At 47.9% G+C, this 18,089-nt stretch overlaps 1 protein-coding gene across 5 annotated transcripts in view; it reads right to left on the bottom strand.

Annotated features, from left to right (window-relative positions):
• The window catches only part of HDAC4 (histone deacetylase 4), a 179,413-nt gene that overhangs the window by 20,704 nt on the left and 140,620 nt on the right, over positions 1-18,089 (bottom strand). For all 5 annotated transcript variants that reach the window (XM_030951789.1, XM_030951792.1, XM_030951791.1 and 2 more), the window contains exons 15-20: positions 12,016-12,149; positions 10,638-10,758; positions 7,358-7,404; positions 1,581-1,688; positions 1,274-1,329; positions 693-780 (exon numbers count right to left, since the gene is read on the bottom strand). In XM_030951789.1, the coding sequence (XP_030807649.1) occupies positions 693-780; positions 1,274-1,329; positions 1,581-1,688; positions 7,358-7,404; positions 10,638-10,758; positions 12,016-12,149 (554 nt within the window). The remainder of the gene's footprint in view (positions 1-692; positions 781-1,273; positions 1,330-1,580; positions 1,689-7,357; positions 7,405-10,637; positions 10,759-12,015; positions 12,150-18,089) is intronic.

Raw genomic sequence — 18,089 nt, 5'->3', positions numbered from 1 at the left:
CCTTGTTTGACACATGGGATAAACACAATCCCAAATGTCTATCAAAGTGAGGATCATTTACCTGGATGGAAAGAATTGGATTCACACCAATCTTGGCAGATGGAGATACTGGGGTATTTGTTGCCCCAGATCTGTGGGGTGAGCACTGACACAAACTGGATCTGTTGGATCCAGGTGAAACAACACAACCCATGAGAGCTCCCCTATTGAGCTGCTGTGGGGTGCACAAACACGGCCTGTGACAGGACAGCTATCTCAAATGCCCCTCTCTGACATGAAAAACAGGTGGGAAATGAGGAAAAAATTCATCCAGTAAGTCCAAAAGACAAAAAAAAAGCATTTCAGCTTGTGGGTTTGACCCATGGGTTATTTGTGGCAACAGAACTAAAACTTTTAGCTGATCCCCAGTCGCTCCAATACCTTCCCAGCCACATAAAATCTATTAAAAAATAAAAATCTTAACACTGCCACAGCAGAATCCCAAAGAAGCCCTTTCTCTTTATTTGAAAATTCTGGTCCCTTGAAGAATTTTTTCTCTGATTAGAACACTTTTATTCAATTAAAACCCCAAATTTTGGCTTGCAGACAACAGGCAAGAAGCTTTTCACTGACTTACAGAGCTTGCAAGAAGAAAGCCACCCAGAATAATTTCCACCTGCTCTCCCAAAGGGAAAGAAGGGGCATTTACTCACCCAGTCCACGATGAGGATTTTGCTCACGTTGAGCCTTTGCTGGAGCAGCTTGGCTGCGATTGCCACGGAGTTAAAATAGCAGAAACCCCTGGAGAGGGGACACAAGAGGAAAAGAGAGGGGTTAATTACAGCTTCCCGTGGTCCCACTGCACCCATCACCTAGACAGAACAGGGAGGAAGGAGTTCCTTCTGCTCTCACTCCTCTTTCCTCCCTGCCAACATGGAAAGGCTTGTGTTGGAGGGACCTTGAAGTTCATCTTGTTCCATGGGCAGGGATACCTTCCACTAGACCTACTTCCCATTGGAAGTGCTGAATTGCAGCAGCAGGCTCTAGGGAAACAGGGAATGTCCCACACTGGCCCAAACCCACTGCTGATCCTTGCTAGGAAGCAACTCCCCAAAAGCACTAAGCAGGCTCTTACCCTGCTCCAGAGAATCTGGGGAGCTCTGAACACCACACATCTCATCTAGCAACAAACAGAAATTCCACAGTGACAACCTGACAGAATTCCTTTGGAATTGCCAGCTGTGGATCCTCCCCCAAAGGAGCCCTGGCTGCAGTCAGTGAAGCCCATACTCACATGGGTGTGCTCTCCTCTGCGTGGTGACCTGGGGGCCGGACAACAGCAAACCCATTCTGCACACAAAGAACAGGGAAAGGAAAAGGTCAGGGGGACAAGGATGCACACAGGGGTTGCAGCCTGAAGCCTTAATCCTGCTTGGGAGCTCTGGAGTTGCTCTTGATGGATTCCTCACAGGGTCATAGCAATGGATGATGCTTTTCCTCATTGTGGAGGGGGGAAAGGTCCTAGAGGTGCTGCACGGCCCAGCCCTGAGCAGCCCCTGAGCAGAGCCTGCCCAGAGCCCAGCTGAGGGCTGTTTCCTCACCTTCAGCTCTCCTGTGGCCACTTTGAACACCAGCTCGATGACACAGCCCACGGCCAGGCGAGCGGCGCCCGACGAGTGCACCTCGTTCCAAATGGTGTCACTGTCGACCTGAGGGGACACACACAGGAGCCAGGTTAGGGGCAAGGAGGGCAGCCAGGCATCAGGAGAGCCCTGTCTCATAAAGACAGCACTCACATGGGGGGATAGGACAAGGGAAATGGATTTAACTGAAAGGGAAGGGGTTTATTTCAGATATTGGGAAGGAATTGTTCCCTGGGAGGGTGGGCAGGCCCTGGCACAGAGAAGCTGTAACTGCCCCTGGATCCCTGGAATTGTCCAATGCCAGGCTGGAGCAACCTGGGCTAGTGGAAGGTGACCCTGCTTGTGGCAGGGGATGGACTGGTTTGGTCTTTAAGGTCCTTTCCAACCCAAACCATTCTGTGATTCTGTAACTCTGTGACCATGGGATCAGCATTTCTCTTTAACTGCTGCTGACCCAAGATGAAATAAAAAGGATTGGATTATTAAATAATCCAATGATTCTTTAAAATAAAAAAAAGAAATCCACAATAAAGAGGGATGTTTAGTGTTGGGCATTTAAAAGAAGACTGCCCTGGAATGACAGCAGCTTCCCTGGGGAGCCATGAGCTCACCCACCTTAACAACAGACCTTCAGCATCCTGTGCTGACCACACAGACTTGCCTCAACGCTAAATATTTCACAGAATCACCACATTTCCCCCCCAAAAAATGTGGGAACAGGCCACAGGCAAGGCAAGGCATGCCCACTGCTGTTATTCCAGACTGTGTCACCAGACAAACAGGACATTCCTCACCAGGAAGGGAAGGGAAGGACCCCCAGCCACTTTTCACATATTACTCTGCCCTGAGTGTATCTATGGGAACAATGGCAAAAAGCAGAGATGGGAGGAAAGGGATCATTTGTTGTGCACAAAGAGACACAAGTGGCCCCACAGAGGACTGATCCACCTCCTTCCCAGCAGTGTGAAGCTGCCATTGGAAGTGATTCCAGCTCTGGAATCCATGGATGATTTCTGGTAGTTTCCACCCCAAGGATGCTTTGGAAGCCACAATAAACTAGGAGATATAGTGGGCATTCCCCAGAGATATATTTTGGTGTTCTCCAAGTGCAATGAGGCACTTGGAGAACACCAAAAAGCCTCTGGGGAATGCCACTGCATTGTGGGAGAGCCCTGCAGTGACTATTTGTGGCCTCAGGGCTCCTGTGCACCCCTGTAAATTTGGGCAGTAACATGGGAACAGCAGCAGGATAAAGTCTGAATTACACAGGACAGCTCCAGGAATCCTGGATCAGGAGTGCACACATGCAGAAGCTGGGCCTGACCTCACCAGGTGTCTCCAAAAGGCCCTGAAGAGCTGGGAAGAAGCCCAAGGTGCTGCTCCTCCCCACTGAGCAGTGCACTGGTGCTCTGTGAGGGTCCATCCCTGGCCTCCTGTCTCTGCATCTGACCCCCAATGAGTGTATCCACCCCATCTCTGGGCACAGCCAACCCATCTTCCAGCAATCCTAACCCATTTTCCTTGTCTTTGGAAGAAAGTACCTCAGGACACCAGCAGGGAAGAGCTTCCCTCCCTGCCTGGACACAGCGAGTTCAGGGCTCTCTTCGTCCCCTGTGAGGCACCAGAGGAATGGAAATACAAAATACCCAAATTCACCTGTCCTGAGGGGCCCACAGACCCTCAGAGGGCTGCTGGGGCCAGCTTTTCCCATAAAAAAAGACAGGATACAGGATTCTTCAGTGCCATTCAAGCACTGCCACGTCCAGGTCCCAGCAGAAACCAGGAGCATTCCAGAAAGAATGTCCAAAATGAAACCCAAAGAGTTTTTCCTTCCTCATAATAAAAATTACAATTTCCTTACAATTATTTCCTTCCTTTAAGGAAAACCCAAGGTTTTTTTTATTAATATCCACGATGAGGCTCCCACTCACATTGTAAATTCCTCCTACTCACACTGTAAACTTTCCTATTCACTAATGTGCAGCTATCTCAGAATTAAGTGAGCACCTCACAATAGAGTTCATTATCCTACTGAATAAAAATGCACTAAAATTATTCTACTGAATAAAAACACAATAAAATTCTACTGAAAAAATCCACAGGTAAGAAATCAAGCAGCAGGACAGGTTGACACAGGTTGTACCAGAGCTCCAGACCCTGCAAAGTGAAGGAGTTCTGCTCGTCCCTCACAGAGGAAGACACCCCACCGTGTCTCCTCCTGCTCTCAATTAAATAATTCTCACATTCTGTTCCTCTGACTCCCTAATTAGTTCCTCCTCATTTCCATTCCACTGAAGTCCTTTCCGTGCTCTCTGCTCTGCAAGAACTTACTTTGCTTGCACAGTTACAATTGTTGATATGCTCTAATCAAAGCCCTTGAAAAACCCAAAAATAGAATCACCTGCTCTGGAGAAGATCAACAACACAAACACCTCTGGAGTTTTTAGGACACGTGCAGAAAAATGATGCAGATCTTCAGATATTTTTAGAAAGTGCGCAGCAAAACGCTACACAGGAAAGAAAACAAATTTATCAGCTCTCCTAAAATCAAGCCTTTGAGTGTTTTGAAGAATCTGGATGCAAGTGTGCTGGGATGATCTTGCAGATTTTCCAAGCTTAAACTCCTTTCTCCCAAAGTAAGAGCCTGAATGAGGGATGTGGCACTCCAGGGGCTCTCCAAAATGCAGTTTATTGTATCTAAGATGTTACAGCAGTCCAGGGTGGTGGGTGACAGAGCTGTGCCTACAGCTGTCAGCTCCAGCTGCAGGCAGCCCTGGAGACCCTTTGGTTTTTATTACAATGCATTTTATACTTTTCTTTTGGTTACAATGCATTAAATACTTTTCTTTGCTGAGCATCTTCATACAGTAGAACCAATCTATACCTTAACTTTTATCTACAGCCTATCATAACTCCTGTAATTACCATATTCATGTTACTGTTCTCCAATCACTAAAAGTCAGTACTTTACAGTTTAAGCTAGAAGTTGTTTTTCATTTTTCTTGCAGTGGAAAATTCTGAGACCTTTTTTCTACTTGCCACATTTGCTGCCTTGTTTGCCTGTGCTATCTTTCTGCTTGGTAAAAACATCTTCTTGTTTGGGGTGGGTTTATCCTTTGCTCTAAGCCATAAAAACCCCTCCTAACTAACACACCCTTTGCCTCCTTGGTTATCCAGTGAGACTGGCTCAGCAATTCTTTTCCTCTATATCAAAACTTGCTGCCATCTCTATTCCTTCTTCAGATTCTACATTCAAAAATCTTTCTGCCAAGCATCCACATCTGTGAGACTTTCTTGTCAAACTTTCATCCTTCCCAACATCCCAAGACCTTCCTCTAATCATCCTGGATTAGGTAAGGCCGTGGTGCGTGGAAGTTGGATGTGGAAAAAGGGGCGTGAGCTCCAGAGGAGAGAAGCTGAGCACAGTTCCCAAGTGATCAGCAGAAATAAATGAGTGATATTTCACTCAGAGCTCACACCTGTTGATTTCAGAGCTTCTGTGCTTTCTTTCTTCCTCTCCTGCTAGGACCAGAAGGCTGCAGAAGGGAGGAGGCTTGTCAGCCACGGGGAGGCTTTTGGGGATAAACCAACGAGGAAAAAGAATTCCCAAGCACCTGGGAACAAATTTACTCTTTCTCTCCTTGACTTCAATTCACCAAGACTGACTTTTTAATTACAAGAGAGAGTCTGAAAGGTGTTATGAGATGAAGGGATTTGCTCTGAACTGTTTCCTTGCTGCTTCACTCCCAGAGCTCCAGGATGTTCTCAGGGATGCACAGGGTGGGAGTGCAGGGGTGTCTGTGCAGGGCCAGGGGTTGGGTCAATGATCCCTGTGGGTGCTTTCAGCTCTGGATTCTCAATGATTCACTCTCCTGCCTGTCCCTCACTTCACTCATTGCTGAGGAGAACTCATGGCTGCCCATGCTCCATCCTTTATCCTGAGGCAAAACAGCTCTCCAGGGGCTTCTCTCCCCAAAAGTGCCCTGCATCCCCCTCCAGAGCCATCCTTCCTTTTCATCTAAAGAAGAGAGCCACACTTGCTTGCTTGCAGGAAAAGAGCCTGGTTTCAAAGCTTTCCAGCCCGTAATTTCACACAACACCCTCAGCTCCTGAATTCCAATCATCAGCCATCATTCTGCTTTATCCTGCTCCAGTATAAATCCAAAGGAGGAGCTGTCCCACATAATTCTACTGATTTTTAATTTTCTTTTCTTTTCCTTTTGCCTTGATGACATCATGTTTGCCCTCTGAAAAAGATCTGGCAAACAATGGGGAATGGCTTCCCACTGAGAGAGGGCAGGGTGAGGTGGGATATTGGGAAAGAATTGTTCCCTGGCACAGGGTTTGCTGATAGGATTGCTAAAACACTGCACCAGAGTCAGCAAATATTCAATATTAAGGGTCTGTGGAGACAACCAAGCAGCAAGCAGCATCTTACTTGGGAGCATATCAGGAATAGCAGCACCGAGGCGTTTCCTGCCCTGATTTGGGATTTAATGCAAGACTGCTGGGCCCGTGCTGGGCTCAGACACTGTCTCTACTTGTTACCATTCAGTCTTCATTTGCAAATGATAAATTTTTTTTTGCTTTGAATGGCATGCCTGACTGCAGGGCAGAGTAAATCCAAACCTTTTAAGCTCTGGCCAAAAATTTGCCATGAATTAGGCGACTGCAGCATATTTACAATACAAAATAAAATATCTCCACGAGTGGCGGTACGAATAAACGACGATTATTCTTTTTTTTTTTTTCCCTGACGGGATAATTTTCAAAGCAGCGATTTTGCAAAGACTCAGGAAGAAAACAATTTTGTTTCATTTCCATAACAGAATCCAGACCTTGAAAATTCAACCTCATGAGCTACAATTATGCAGCAGAACTACCACTGTGAATTTTCAAACACAATGCCTTTTATTGTCTCTTCTCATTCTTTTCCCCTTCCTGTTCTCCACGATTTTCTGTCCTGTCACCCTCCACAGAAACTCTGGAGCAGAAAGTCTGACTTGAAAGGGAAACTGTTAAGCTTTCAGGCTTCAAAGGAAAACAAGAAAACCTTCAAAACAAGGTATTTGGGGTTTGGGTTTTTTTCAGCTTTATGGGAACAAACAACAGCAAAAAGCCTGATTATATGGAAATTTGACAGCTGAAAAGTGACACAGCTTTTCCATGAGGGATGGAGGCGCATTTTAGTCACCTCCTGGAGAATCCACCTGGATTATCCTGGAGCTGGAGAATAAAAGATGCCAAATGCTGTTTCATTCCAGGGCAGAGAAACAGCAAACTTGCTCTTCAAAGGAACAAGTACATTCCCAAATATTGTCCTATTTCATGGCCACGTTTCCCACCTGCTCTGCAGCCCCGAGACTGAGGACGGAGCAGCTCCACAGCACGAGCACGTCCTGCTTTCCACAGGGAAAAAAAACCACTTTGGGATGCAAGGGCTGCTCCCAAACACAGCAACCCCTTCACCAGTGAACATCCCAGGCTGGGGAATGAGGTTTTTCCTCCTGGCCATGCCTCTGAGTGTCCCTGATGCTCGGGCTCTCCGGAGCAGCCCCGAAATGCTGCGGCTGCTTTTGAAAAGGCACGTGAGGCCGTGGCAGCCCCTGCTCAGGGGCAGCATCTGGCTGCAATTACCCACCCTGGAATGCAGAGCAGCAATTTTTGGTGCTGAGGGGAGCAGGGGGGGGAAGAACAAACAGGACATTATTTACACATTAAAGGGAGGTACTCACCCCGACACCACCGCAAGGCAGCCTGACAAACATCGACGTGAGGGAACCTGGGGGGCACAAGAAAGAAACCTGTGAGGCACAAAGGTCACCAGACTCTGGGGCCAACTTTGTGGCAACTCTGCAATCTTGCCAAGCACAGAAACACACACATTTCTCCCTGGGGGTTTTCTTCCCATTTTCACCCAGTTACAACACACACACACCATGTACACACTTAGGCTCCTGCAAAAGCTCATAAATCACTCATTTTTTAGCAAGGTGTGGGTGCTGTCTGATGTTTTGAGACTTGCCACCAACATTCACTCAGTGTGTCTTCTCAGATGTGCACTTTAACCCCTTCTCACCGAGGGAGGACAGGAAATCATAAAACCACCCCAATTGTCACTCATCTGCAGTTACTAGATGACTTTGAAGAGCATGGGCTTCATAAAAGAGGAAGACAGAAAAATAAACCAGTGGCAAGCAAAGAAAAAAACATGTGTTTTGACTGAAATAGCAAAACCAACAAGGAGAATGTGAGAAAAATTGAGAAAACCATCTGCAGGGCTAATTTTGAATCTGTAGGAAATGTAACATCGCTCTCTGGGCTCGTGTGTGAGCAAATTATTGGCTCGTGTGTGAACAAATTCTGTGGGGCCCTGAGCAGCCTGGTCTGGTGGAAGGTGTTCCTGCCCATGGCAGGGGGTGGAATGGGATGGGCTGCAAGGCCCATTCCCACTCAAACCATTTGGGATTCTGTTCCTGAGAGAGGAGTTCATGCATCTGGACTCATCTGAGCTCAAAGAGAGATGCCCTCCTTGATTAGATCCACGTGGAAGTTCTCAGATCATCCTGCCTCCTGTCACATCTCTCACTGCTAATCCACCCATTATTTCCCTATTTATCTTCTTGACAACAATTTAGAATTGCTCCCCACAAATTAAAAGCAGCTTTATTTGCCTAAGTCTCAACTTGTCCAACAGGTTCCAAGTGTTCCCACTGTCCAGAGAGAGATGGGTTTGTCCTTTGTATCCTTGACAGGACACAGGGAATGGATTTAAACTAAAAGAGGGCAGGGATGGATGGGATATTGGGAATTAGGAATTGTTCCCTGGGAGGGCAGTGAGGCCCTGGCACTGCCCAGAGCAGCTGTGGCTGCCCCTGGATCCCTGGAAGTGCCCAAGGCCAGGCTGGACGGGGCTTGGAGCCACCTGGGACAGTGGGAGGTGTCCCTGCCAATGACAGGGGGTGAGATGAGATGGGATTTAGGCTCCCTTCCCACCCAAACCATTCTGGGATGCTGTGATTCCATGAAGGCACATCCCCCTTTTCATTTGCAGAAGCTTAACAAGAAACATCCTGTGTCCTGAAAAGCCTTTTCCCTTTCAGGCTGAGGCTTCTCAGGCTTTTTTCTTCCTCACAGAGGTATCAAAGGCCAAGAGCTTACACGGAGTCATCAGACACCTGCCAAGGCACCCAGCCCTAACAAACTCCCATTTGCATCCCTAAACCTCACACAAAGCTTTGCCCTCAGCGTTCCAACCTGCCCTAAACCCACCCTCTAACGTGTCTCAAAGCACCCCACGAAGCTGGTTTGTAAATTTAAAAGCCTTTTAAACCCCCAACGGGAGAGAACAGCTGAAGGAGGGGTTTTTAAGAGGCACGTTCCCCTCTCCACATGAGCTCCTTGCTCAGGTCCTGCCCTGTGGAAGCCATCAGGAGAGAAGGGGTGATGTGGGCTGGCAGCCAGTGCCACTGTCAGCATCTCCAGGCTAAGGTGGTGCCAGGTGGGCTTAGGAAAGCAGCTCTAAGCCCAGTTAAGAGCTACTGGACCTCCCCTCCTACCGGAGACCCTTGAGGACCTGACCTCTCACAGCTTTTCTGCAAGTTGTACCCAAACAGGGAATGTTCTGTACTGAAATTTCTCTTCTCTACAGGATTAAACTCGACCTCTGCAAACACTCTCAAATGAGTGATGGAAACCACGGTGGGCACAGAACTACAGGAGCAGAGGCAGAGCAAGGGTTGCTTCCCCCACAGGTTCTCTCCAGAAACCATCAGGAGTGGTTCAGCAGTTTTTGGGGGGTCCCCCCAAAAATGCAATCCAAATAAACTCCATCTCCAAAGGCATCTGTGGCACTGCTGAGGCAGATCCTGCCCAGAGCCAAGGAGGGAGTGGGAAAGTATCCCAAGAGAATTTTCTCAGCTATCCCAGGGAAGATTTACCAAAGCTCCTTTGGGCTGTGGCTTTTCCACTCCCGAGCATATGACATCATAAATTCCTGAAAGTTTACATCCGAATGGAGCTATCACTCAGCTGGAGGTGTCTGCTTTTGGGTTCTCTGGCCCTAAAGAGGTGGGAAGTGAGCTATAAATACCGTGCTAATTGTGTGTTTAACCACTGCCTAATGGCTTCCCTCTCTGGGAGCTCATGGACACGCTGAGCAAAATCTTTCCAGCTCCTTTGCTGAGACCACTACATCACAAAGGCCACTGAGTTAAACCTCTTTTTACATCGTCCAAAGTCAGGCTAATCCCAAAATAAACTTTCTCAACATCTCAACGTTCCAGAACCGGTTTTTGGTTTGGCTTTTTTTTTCTTTTTTTTTTCTTTTTTTTTTTCCTCAGATCCCCACGTGGCAACTTCCTAAATTGTCCCTCCAGCCTGCTGCTGCAAAAAGGCAGGAAGTAAAGGGAGGTGATGATGACTCCACAGAGGTGCTAAAATCCATGTTGTTTGGTTGCTTTGGAGGGTTGGTTATCTGAACATGCATCCCTTAGAATTTCTGCTGGGAAAATATCATTTTTTTGGTATTTTTGTCTGTATTTTACAACAGACACGGCCTTGTTTCGGGAAGATTTGGTCTCCAGTGAAAGGGATAAACAACCCCACTCCACATTAAACAAATGTAGAGGCCCCTGCATCTCTTTTGCTGACTGTCCAAAGCTGCCAGGGGTTTGTTGATGCCTGTGCAGCTGGCTGGGGGCTGCAGATCCAAATTCTGGGGAGTGTGCTCCAGCTCCTTCCCTAGCCATGCATAACTATCTGTGGATAGCCCAAGGATGAAACAAACTGCCTGAACTATCTTTGTTCCTCAGGAAAACATCCATTTATGTTCTGAAGACATCAAAGAAAGGAGGTTTAAGCTCTCTAAGGGTTTAGGGGTCTGCCTGAAGAGAGGGAGATGGATCCCGTGCATGGAGCTGGGAACAATCCTCTTGGAGGTGCACAGTGCTAAGGATGGAGCCCAGCACTTCACCCAGGGGTCAGGAAGGGGGGTGTCCCCCCAGGGAATGGTACCTAGGAGCTTCTTGCTGTCCAGTTTCTGCCTGTTGAGAGGGTTTGTGCCGTAGAGCAGCGTGTGCGCCTCTGAGTGAACCGTCTGCAGCTCCTCCAGCGTCGCCTTCCTGCCACGGATGCACTGCAAGGGGAGGGAAAAGGCTGCTGAAATCACTGCTGAGGGCTTGGCTCTCTTGTCTGTCCCCTTAGCAAGCCATCAAGCCAGACAGCAAAACGCTAAAATGGGTCCTGAGGTGGAGAAATTCAGGTCTGGGGTTAATCCCTTACTCGCAACATTTATCTGCTCGACACGGAAAGCCATCTTCAGATCCAGGCAAGGTAAAGAAGGGAACTTTGAGACAGGAGGTGCTGGGGGTGAAGGAAAGGTGACCAGAGACAAGGGAGTGCATCCTTGAAATGGCAGGGCAGAGCCTGAAGAAAGCCAGCAGGGAATGAAGGCAGAAATTTCCTATAAGAGTCTGCTGGGGCTGACAGTCACCAGTGGTCAGGAGGGAAACACAGCTGGAAAGCAGGTGAAGATCAACAACAGCTCCCATCCTGAGAGCAACCAAAAGTGCCAAGGTAAGCACAGAAATTAAGGAAAATAAATCTTCTGTAAGGAAATCAACAGGAAATTAAGGACAGTGATATTGCCCGGGATCTTACAGTCACAAACTTGTACATTGGAGAACATCTCTCACACCCATTGAGGAGGCCAGGCAATTAGCAATGAGGTTCTTTTGGTCCCAAATAATCCCAACACTCGATTAAATGGGTATCCACAGACAGGTTTGAAAGGGATAAAGGAGGGCAGGACAGGGAAATTTAGGCAATGGCAATGCTGCCACCACGTGGATGTCTTATCTGATGGCTTGGGAACATTCCCAGCCCCATCCTGACATTGCTGGAATATTTATGCTCTGGGATTCAGCCCTCTCAGGTGCTCAAAGAATTAATGAACACACTTATACCCCCATTTATCACCACTGCTGTTAGCTGTAACTAATAACCACTCGTTAATTTGTATTATTAATCTTCATTCTTTCTGTTTAATACCTAAGCTTTTCTCTCCATTTGCCTGCTCTTAAAATACATCAAATAAATCTAATTTAACCTCTTGTGATGGAATGGTGCTCAGTGCCTTCCTCCTACCCCCACTCTTTCTACAGCATAGCTTGACCATTACTTATTAAAGAGTACCAAATAAAAGTTATTAAAGCACAGAAAAGCTGTTGCTTTTGCTGGAATAATTGGGAGGGATAACAAATGAGAGGGTTACATCATATCTTGCTCTTTTCTTTGGCATAACAGCAATATAATAGTAATAATAATAATGTTGTAATAATATTAATAACACTAATAAAACCAGCCATGTGGCCTGTTCTGGTGTTTCCCTTACCTCACACTTGCCCCTCAGCCCCGTCTCCTGGAGCCTGGACCAGATGCTCTGGATCCTGCCTGCGTGCTCAGGGTGGCTGTTGGTGTTTCCACAGGTGCACTGGTGCTTCAGCATCAAGGTGTCGTACACAAGGCCTGCAGCACAGGGGACAGAATTGCTCTTGGGTTAAAAAAACACCAAAAATTTGCCAGTTTGAGGGAGAAAAAAAGGATATTTTGCTGTGGAGTCAACGGTTCTAGGCCAGAACTGTGTCAGAGAACTCAAAACCCACCCCTTCCCATGGAAATCCTCAAGGGACAGGAGAAGCAAAATCAGCACCAAGATGTGAAATGCAATGCCAGGGGGAGGTGACACCCACAGGAATGGGATCTGGGGCTTTTCCCCTGGCTGCCAAAACACCTCCAGGGCTTGGGATCAAACCCAGAAGGACCAAGCAGTTCCTGGCTGTGTTTCACACGCAGCTCGTGCCCTATTTGCTCCTTGCAGCCATTACCACCCACCTGGGCGGGTTCCTCTGGTGGGAAAGACATTTTCCCTGGCAGTGCTGCAGTTACTGGGAGCAAAGGGAGCATCTTAGAGATTTTTGGCAACAATGCAGCTTTCTGAACTTCTTCATCAGCCAGGGGGTTTCCTATCACCTCGCCCACCATGCCTTGATGGTAACTTTTTTGGTAAATTCACTGTCACAGACACATCTTTTATGAAAAACCCTTAGGATTTTTCCTCCTGAGAAGCTGAGAGGCCTCGGGAACAAAATGTAAACAATGGTTATCTGCTGCTGTGGAATGCAACAGGTGGGTCTGTGATTGGTCTTATGTGGTTGTTTCTAATTAATGGCCAATCACAGTGAGCTGGCTCAGACAGAGAGTCTGAGACACAAACCTTTGTTATCATTCTTTCTTCCTTTTTCTATTCTTAGCTGGCCTTCTGATGAAATCCTTTCTTCTATTCTTTTAGTACAGTTTTAATATAATATATATCATAAAATAACAAATCAGCCTTCTGAAGCATGGAGTCAGATCCTCATCTCTTCCCTCCTCCTAAGACCCCTGTGAACACTGTCACAAATTCACCACTTCCAATAGGCCAGGGATTAGGCTCTCACGAGCTAAGGTCTTTCCCCTGCAGGTTAATAAACCTCTTTCTACCCATAATTTCCCAAATGCATGTGTGTCACCCCATTTGCACACACAGAATCAGTACAAACATTGCCTGTCTTGTCCGGGGATAACTGCAGGGAGGTGTTCAGCCCAAAGAGGGGGGCTGGGGCAGCTCAATCCCCCTGCATTCCCAGCGATTCACAGCATGACAGCAGCACAGGAGGCTCTCATTCACACCCCAGAGCTGCCTGGGTACGGTTCTGGAGGGGCAGTTGGGATTCCATAGCCAACAGCAGGTCCTCCCCAGTGACAGGAGTCATTTAATCATTTCTCTCGAGCAAAAGACGTGAAGTGAAATGTTGAAATCCATCTTTCCTTCAGGTGGAAGCTCCAGAAAACAGAATAAAAGTGGTTGGTTTGGGTTTTTTCCCCAAGAAAAGGGTTTCTTGCAGGAAGTATCTGTATGAGTTGGTCCAAGGGCTGGAGCCCCTCTGCTGAGAGGGCTGGAGGTGCTCACCTGGAGAGGAGAAGGCTCCAGGGAGAGCTCAGAGCACCTAAAGGGGCTCCAGGAGAGCTGGAGAGGGACTGGGGACAAGGCATGGAGGGACAGGGCACAGGGAATGGCTCCCACTGCCAGAGGGCAGGGATGGATGGGAGACTGGGAATGAGGAATTGTTCCCTGGGAGATGCTGACACAGGTTTTAGAGAAGCTGTGGCTGCCCCAGGATCCCTGGCAGTGCCCAAGTCCAGGCTGGAGCAGAATGGGCTAGTGGAAGGTGTCCCTGCCCATGGCAGAGACTTAAAACCAGATAGCCTTTCAGGTCCTTTCCAGCCCAAGGTTTTCCATGATTTCTATGGAATGCAAAGGTCTAGATGAGAATCCAGAGCCCCTGAAGGCAGCAGTGGCAGGAGGCAGCCCCAGCCCCTGATGTCCAAGGATGTGCAGCCCAGCTGAGAGCATGTGGGGGAATCCCAGGTGAGCACACCCACAGCTGCATCCGTGCTCCCAGCTCCAGCAGGGACACACAGACAACCTGGGAGCTCCCAGGGAACCCTGAGAGCAGCTGGAGCTGGAGCTGTGCTCCTGCAGGCTCCCAGGCCTGGCTGCAGCTGCAGTCCCACCTCCTGGCTGGGTGTGGGCACGCTGTGCCACCGGGAATCTTGGCTCCCTGCTCCGGCTCCTGCAGCTCTGCAGCCTCAGGGGAGGTGTCTGGCAGCTCCTCACTCTGCTGTAGGTGAGTGCAGAGGGAAAAAACACCCCCCAAAAGCCAAACCAGGATGGGTTCCAGCGAGAGAACAGAGCCCTGGTAATTGGCTGCCCTCGGGTCAGCCCAAGTTCACCTGGAGGAGGTTGTGCTGCAAAGCTCTCTCAAGGTCTCCTGTGTTTGATTCACAGCATCAAACAGCACCAGGAGCTGCTGGGCCAAGCCAAGCTCGGAATTCACCTGAGGAAAAGCTTTCACCCTAGTCTGAGTTTAACTGAGCTAGTGCAAGGTCTTAAACAAAAAGAAATTTAGATTGGATTCATGGGAGAAATGCTTCCCTGTGAGGGTGCTGAGGCCCTGGCTGTTCCATCCCTGAAGTGTCCAAGGTCAGGCTGGACAGGGCTTGGAGCAGCCTGGGACACTGGGAGGTGTCCCTGCCCATGGAACTGGATCATCTTCAAGGTCCCTTGCAAACCAAACCACTCAAGGAATCCATCCCACCCAAACCTGGTGCTCACAGACCTTGGTTCATCAATGGTTCTCCTTTCCCAGGGCTTCACTGATAACAGCAGCATCAATCACTCATCATTTGTCTTTCCTAGAAACCAGCCCAGTTGTAAAGGGAGCTGTTCCCAGTTCCTTCCTGTGGCTGGGGACACTCAGCTGCACACACACACACACACACACACACACACACACACACAAAGGGAAGCTCGGCAATTTAAGCTCAAAATATAAAACTACACTGGCTGTTACAAGTTAATTGAAGTGGTGCTGGAAGCAAGACTCTTTTCAGACATAAGAACAATAATTTTTAAAGGTCAGCACTAAAGCAAAACCAACTGGCTTTTCTTGGCAGAACAAACATATGATCTGAGGTTCAGATAATTATATTGCTCTGCACAGGAGAGAATAAATGCCTTCATCAGAAAGGAAAAACCCTTTAATGCAGAACATCAGAATAATTTGTGGAGCCATTTTTGCAGGAGATCAGAGACTGGATAATTGGAGCTATGCAAATTAATGGCCTAACCTGAGGATCCTTATTCAAGTGCATAGAACAGGGCAGGCACGAGTGTTCATTAAAGTCACAGGGGCTGCTGGAGCTAGAGAGGGCGAGTTCAAGGACCTGCTTTCTGGGAGGAAGGCAAATTAAATGTCATGCTTCAGGACATCAAACTGATGGCTGCAAGGATCCAGGAAGGGCACAGCTCTCCCTTTGATGTGGAGTAATGGACATCATGTTTGAGAGCTGCAGGATGCGGCTCTTTGCCCCAGACCTTTGAAGTCTCAGGTGCTGGTCACCGACAGAGACAGGAAAATCAAATACACATCAACCCCAGAACTTCCAGCTGTCTGCAGCTAACTCAGTGCAGGGAGAGCACCAGCTCTCTGTATTATTTCTGTATAATATACCAAACATGAAAAGGAGGAACAATTCCTTTGTCTGTTGGACAATGGCTGCTCTCTCAAGGGCCGCATTCCCATCCAGAGCGATCGCGGTTGGCTTCATTAGGGCCACGCAATGAAGTTTGCTTCCTGCAGCCCTCTCACCAAACCCTCACACCAATTCCAACCCTCATTCCTCTGCCTCAGGATCAGTCTCCAAAGCACTTATCAGCCAGATGGATTTTGCTCAGGAAAAAGAAGCCTGATGCACTTTGGGGCTGCTTGCTTTTGAAAAACACCCAAGACTTTAATTTCCTGCCTTGCACAGAATGGCTCAATCCTGGTGATTAAGCTTTAGCATCCACCTCCAGAAACACAATCTCCGACACGCCACCGTGGACAACTCCAACAGAACATGAGGCAATTTAACTCACACATGCTCAGCAGCTGAAGTGCCTTTCCTCTCCCCTTTCTCCTGCTCCCATGCCCGTGGCAGTGGGCTTTAGTGTCCCCTGCTTCTCCTATGCAGACAGTGCAGGTTAATTAAACCAGACCTAGGATTAGTTTTAGGACTAGTACAGAGGCCTTACCTTTATGCTTTGCACCTTAATTAGTGCCAGTGAATGCCTGATTTGATTGTGTTTTTCCTTCTCCATTCACCCAGCATAAATGCAGAGATTGAAGGAAAAAGAAAAGTAAAGTCTCTGGAATCTTAATGTGGATAAATGTTGTGGAAATGGTATTTTACAGGTGAACTACCTGAAGCATGTTGCACCTCATCACCCTGTGCAGTGCTGGATAAAAGCAGTGTGATATTCCACTCCTTATTTTAAGCCACTTTTTTTAGTTTTCAAACTCTGCCTCCGAGGAAAATAAACTCTGATACTGCAACAGCATCTTTTCCAAGCAGCACAGCTCTCAAATCTGCACTCTTACTGCTGTCTGCAATTTTGAATGAAATTCAGAGGCACAGATCTGAGTCAAACACAGATCCTCTGCTAGGAAATGTTATTTATTTCTGTGCTCAGAGTCTTGCATGTGATTGATTGGGCAGCTTCAATACTGACAGAGGAGGAGGAGGAAAGCAAGAGAAGGTATGAATAATCCCTTCAAGCAGGACCAGGCTTCCTTGTTTTTAAAGAAAGCCCCAAGGTTTGGGGTTAAGTGTATTTAAAGCTCAAGTTTCATCTGCTCTGACCTGAGCCAGGGGACTTTTCCTTGCACCTCTGGCAAAAGCCAAAATCTTTTAATCTGGCCAGAACCAACAGCAGTTCTGCTGAAATGCTGGGTTAAACGTTAACAGCAAATTGGGACTTTAAAGGGTTGATTTGCAAAACTTGAGCCATTCCCTGGATTTTTCCAGAGCTGCCAGCACATGCTTCCCACCCTGCCTGCAGCCAGGAGCTGAGGAACACTGAACATGCCACTATTACTACACCACCAGGGCCTGAAAATAAACCCGATTCACAGCACTGAGCCGAGTGATGCAAGAAGTGTAGGTTAAAAATGGAATAAAAGCAGAAGTGAAAGGGAAATAACATCACGAGTTGCTCTTATTTGGGCGTTGTGGATTCTCCCCCCTTCCTTTTCCTTTTCCCAGGGAACACATCACGTTGCAAACTGTTCATTCACAAAGTCAGAGCCTGACATTTGGGGAAGAAGAAATCAGTCCTCATCACCCAGCACAGGGCTTGAGCAGTGGCATGGAAAATCAACTTGCAGCTGTTGCTAAGGGCACTGAGGAAGCAGAAAGGATTCTGGAGTAGAAAAGTTGGCTGTCAGGATACAGGAAGAACAATTAAGGTTTTTTTTGCTTTAAATCTTGGTGGGGAGATCCCAGAATCCCAGGGTGGTTTGGGCTGGGAGGGACCTTAGAGCCCATCTTGTTCCACCCCTGCCATGGGCAGGGACACCTTGGCTGCTCCATCCTGTCTGTGAACACTTCCAAGGGATGGGGATCAACACCTATTTTGCACTTGTGCTTTCCAGACAAACACACGATTGCACTCACCACTTCCCTCCACATGTAAGCAAACACCCTTTGGTTTCTCTGTCTCCCCAAGACAAGTTGAAATCACCAGCTCACCTACAGGCACAGCCTCCTGTGTGACAGGAGGAGGGGAGGCTGAGTAGATCAGGGATGGCACAAGATTATGGAGGGACTGGAGAAGGTGAAGGAAACAGAGGCAGCATTGCATTTGGCACTCTGTCCTTGAGGAGCACTGGCTCTCCCTGCCTCGCCTCTAAATCAGCTCTGTCCCAGCTTGGGACTGGCTCTGTGTGCCTGAGACACAGCTCCAGGGCTGTGCTGCTGCTGTGTGTGTGTGTGCAGGGTATTTTTGCTCTGTGTGTGTGTGTGTGTGCAGGGTATTTTTGCTCT

The sequence above is a fragment of the Camarhynchus parvulus genome, chromosome 7, assembly GCF_901933205.1.
Source record: "Camarhynchus parvulus chromosome 7, STF_HiC, whole genome shotgun sequence".
In the NCBI taxonomy this organism is placed as follows: domain Eukaryota; kingdom Metazoa; phylum Chordata; class Aves; order Passeriformes; family Thraupidae; genus Camarhynchus; species Camarhynchus parvulus.
The sequence above is the reverse complement of the archived record's forward strand: the minus strand, read 5'-3'. Positions and strand labels throughout refer to the sequence as shown.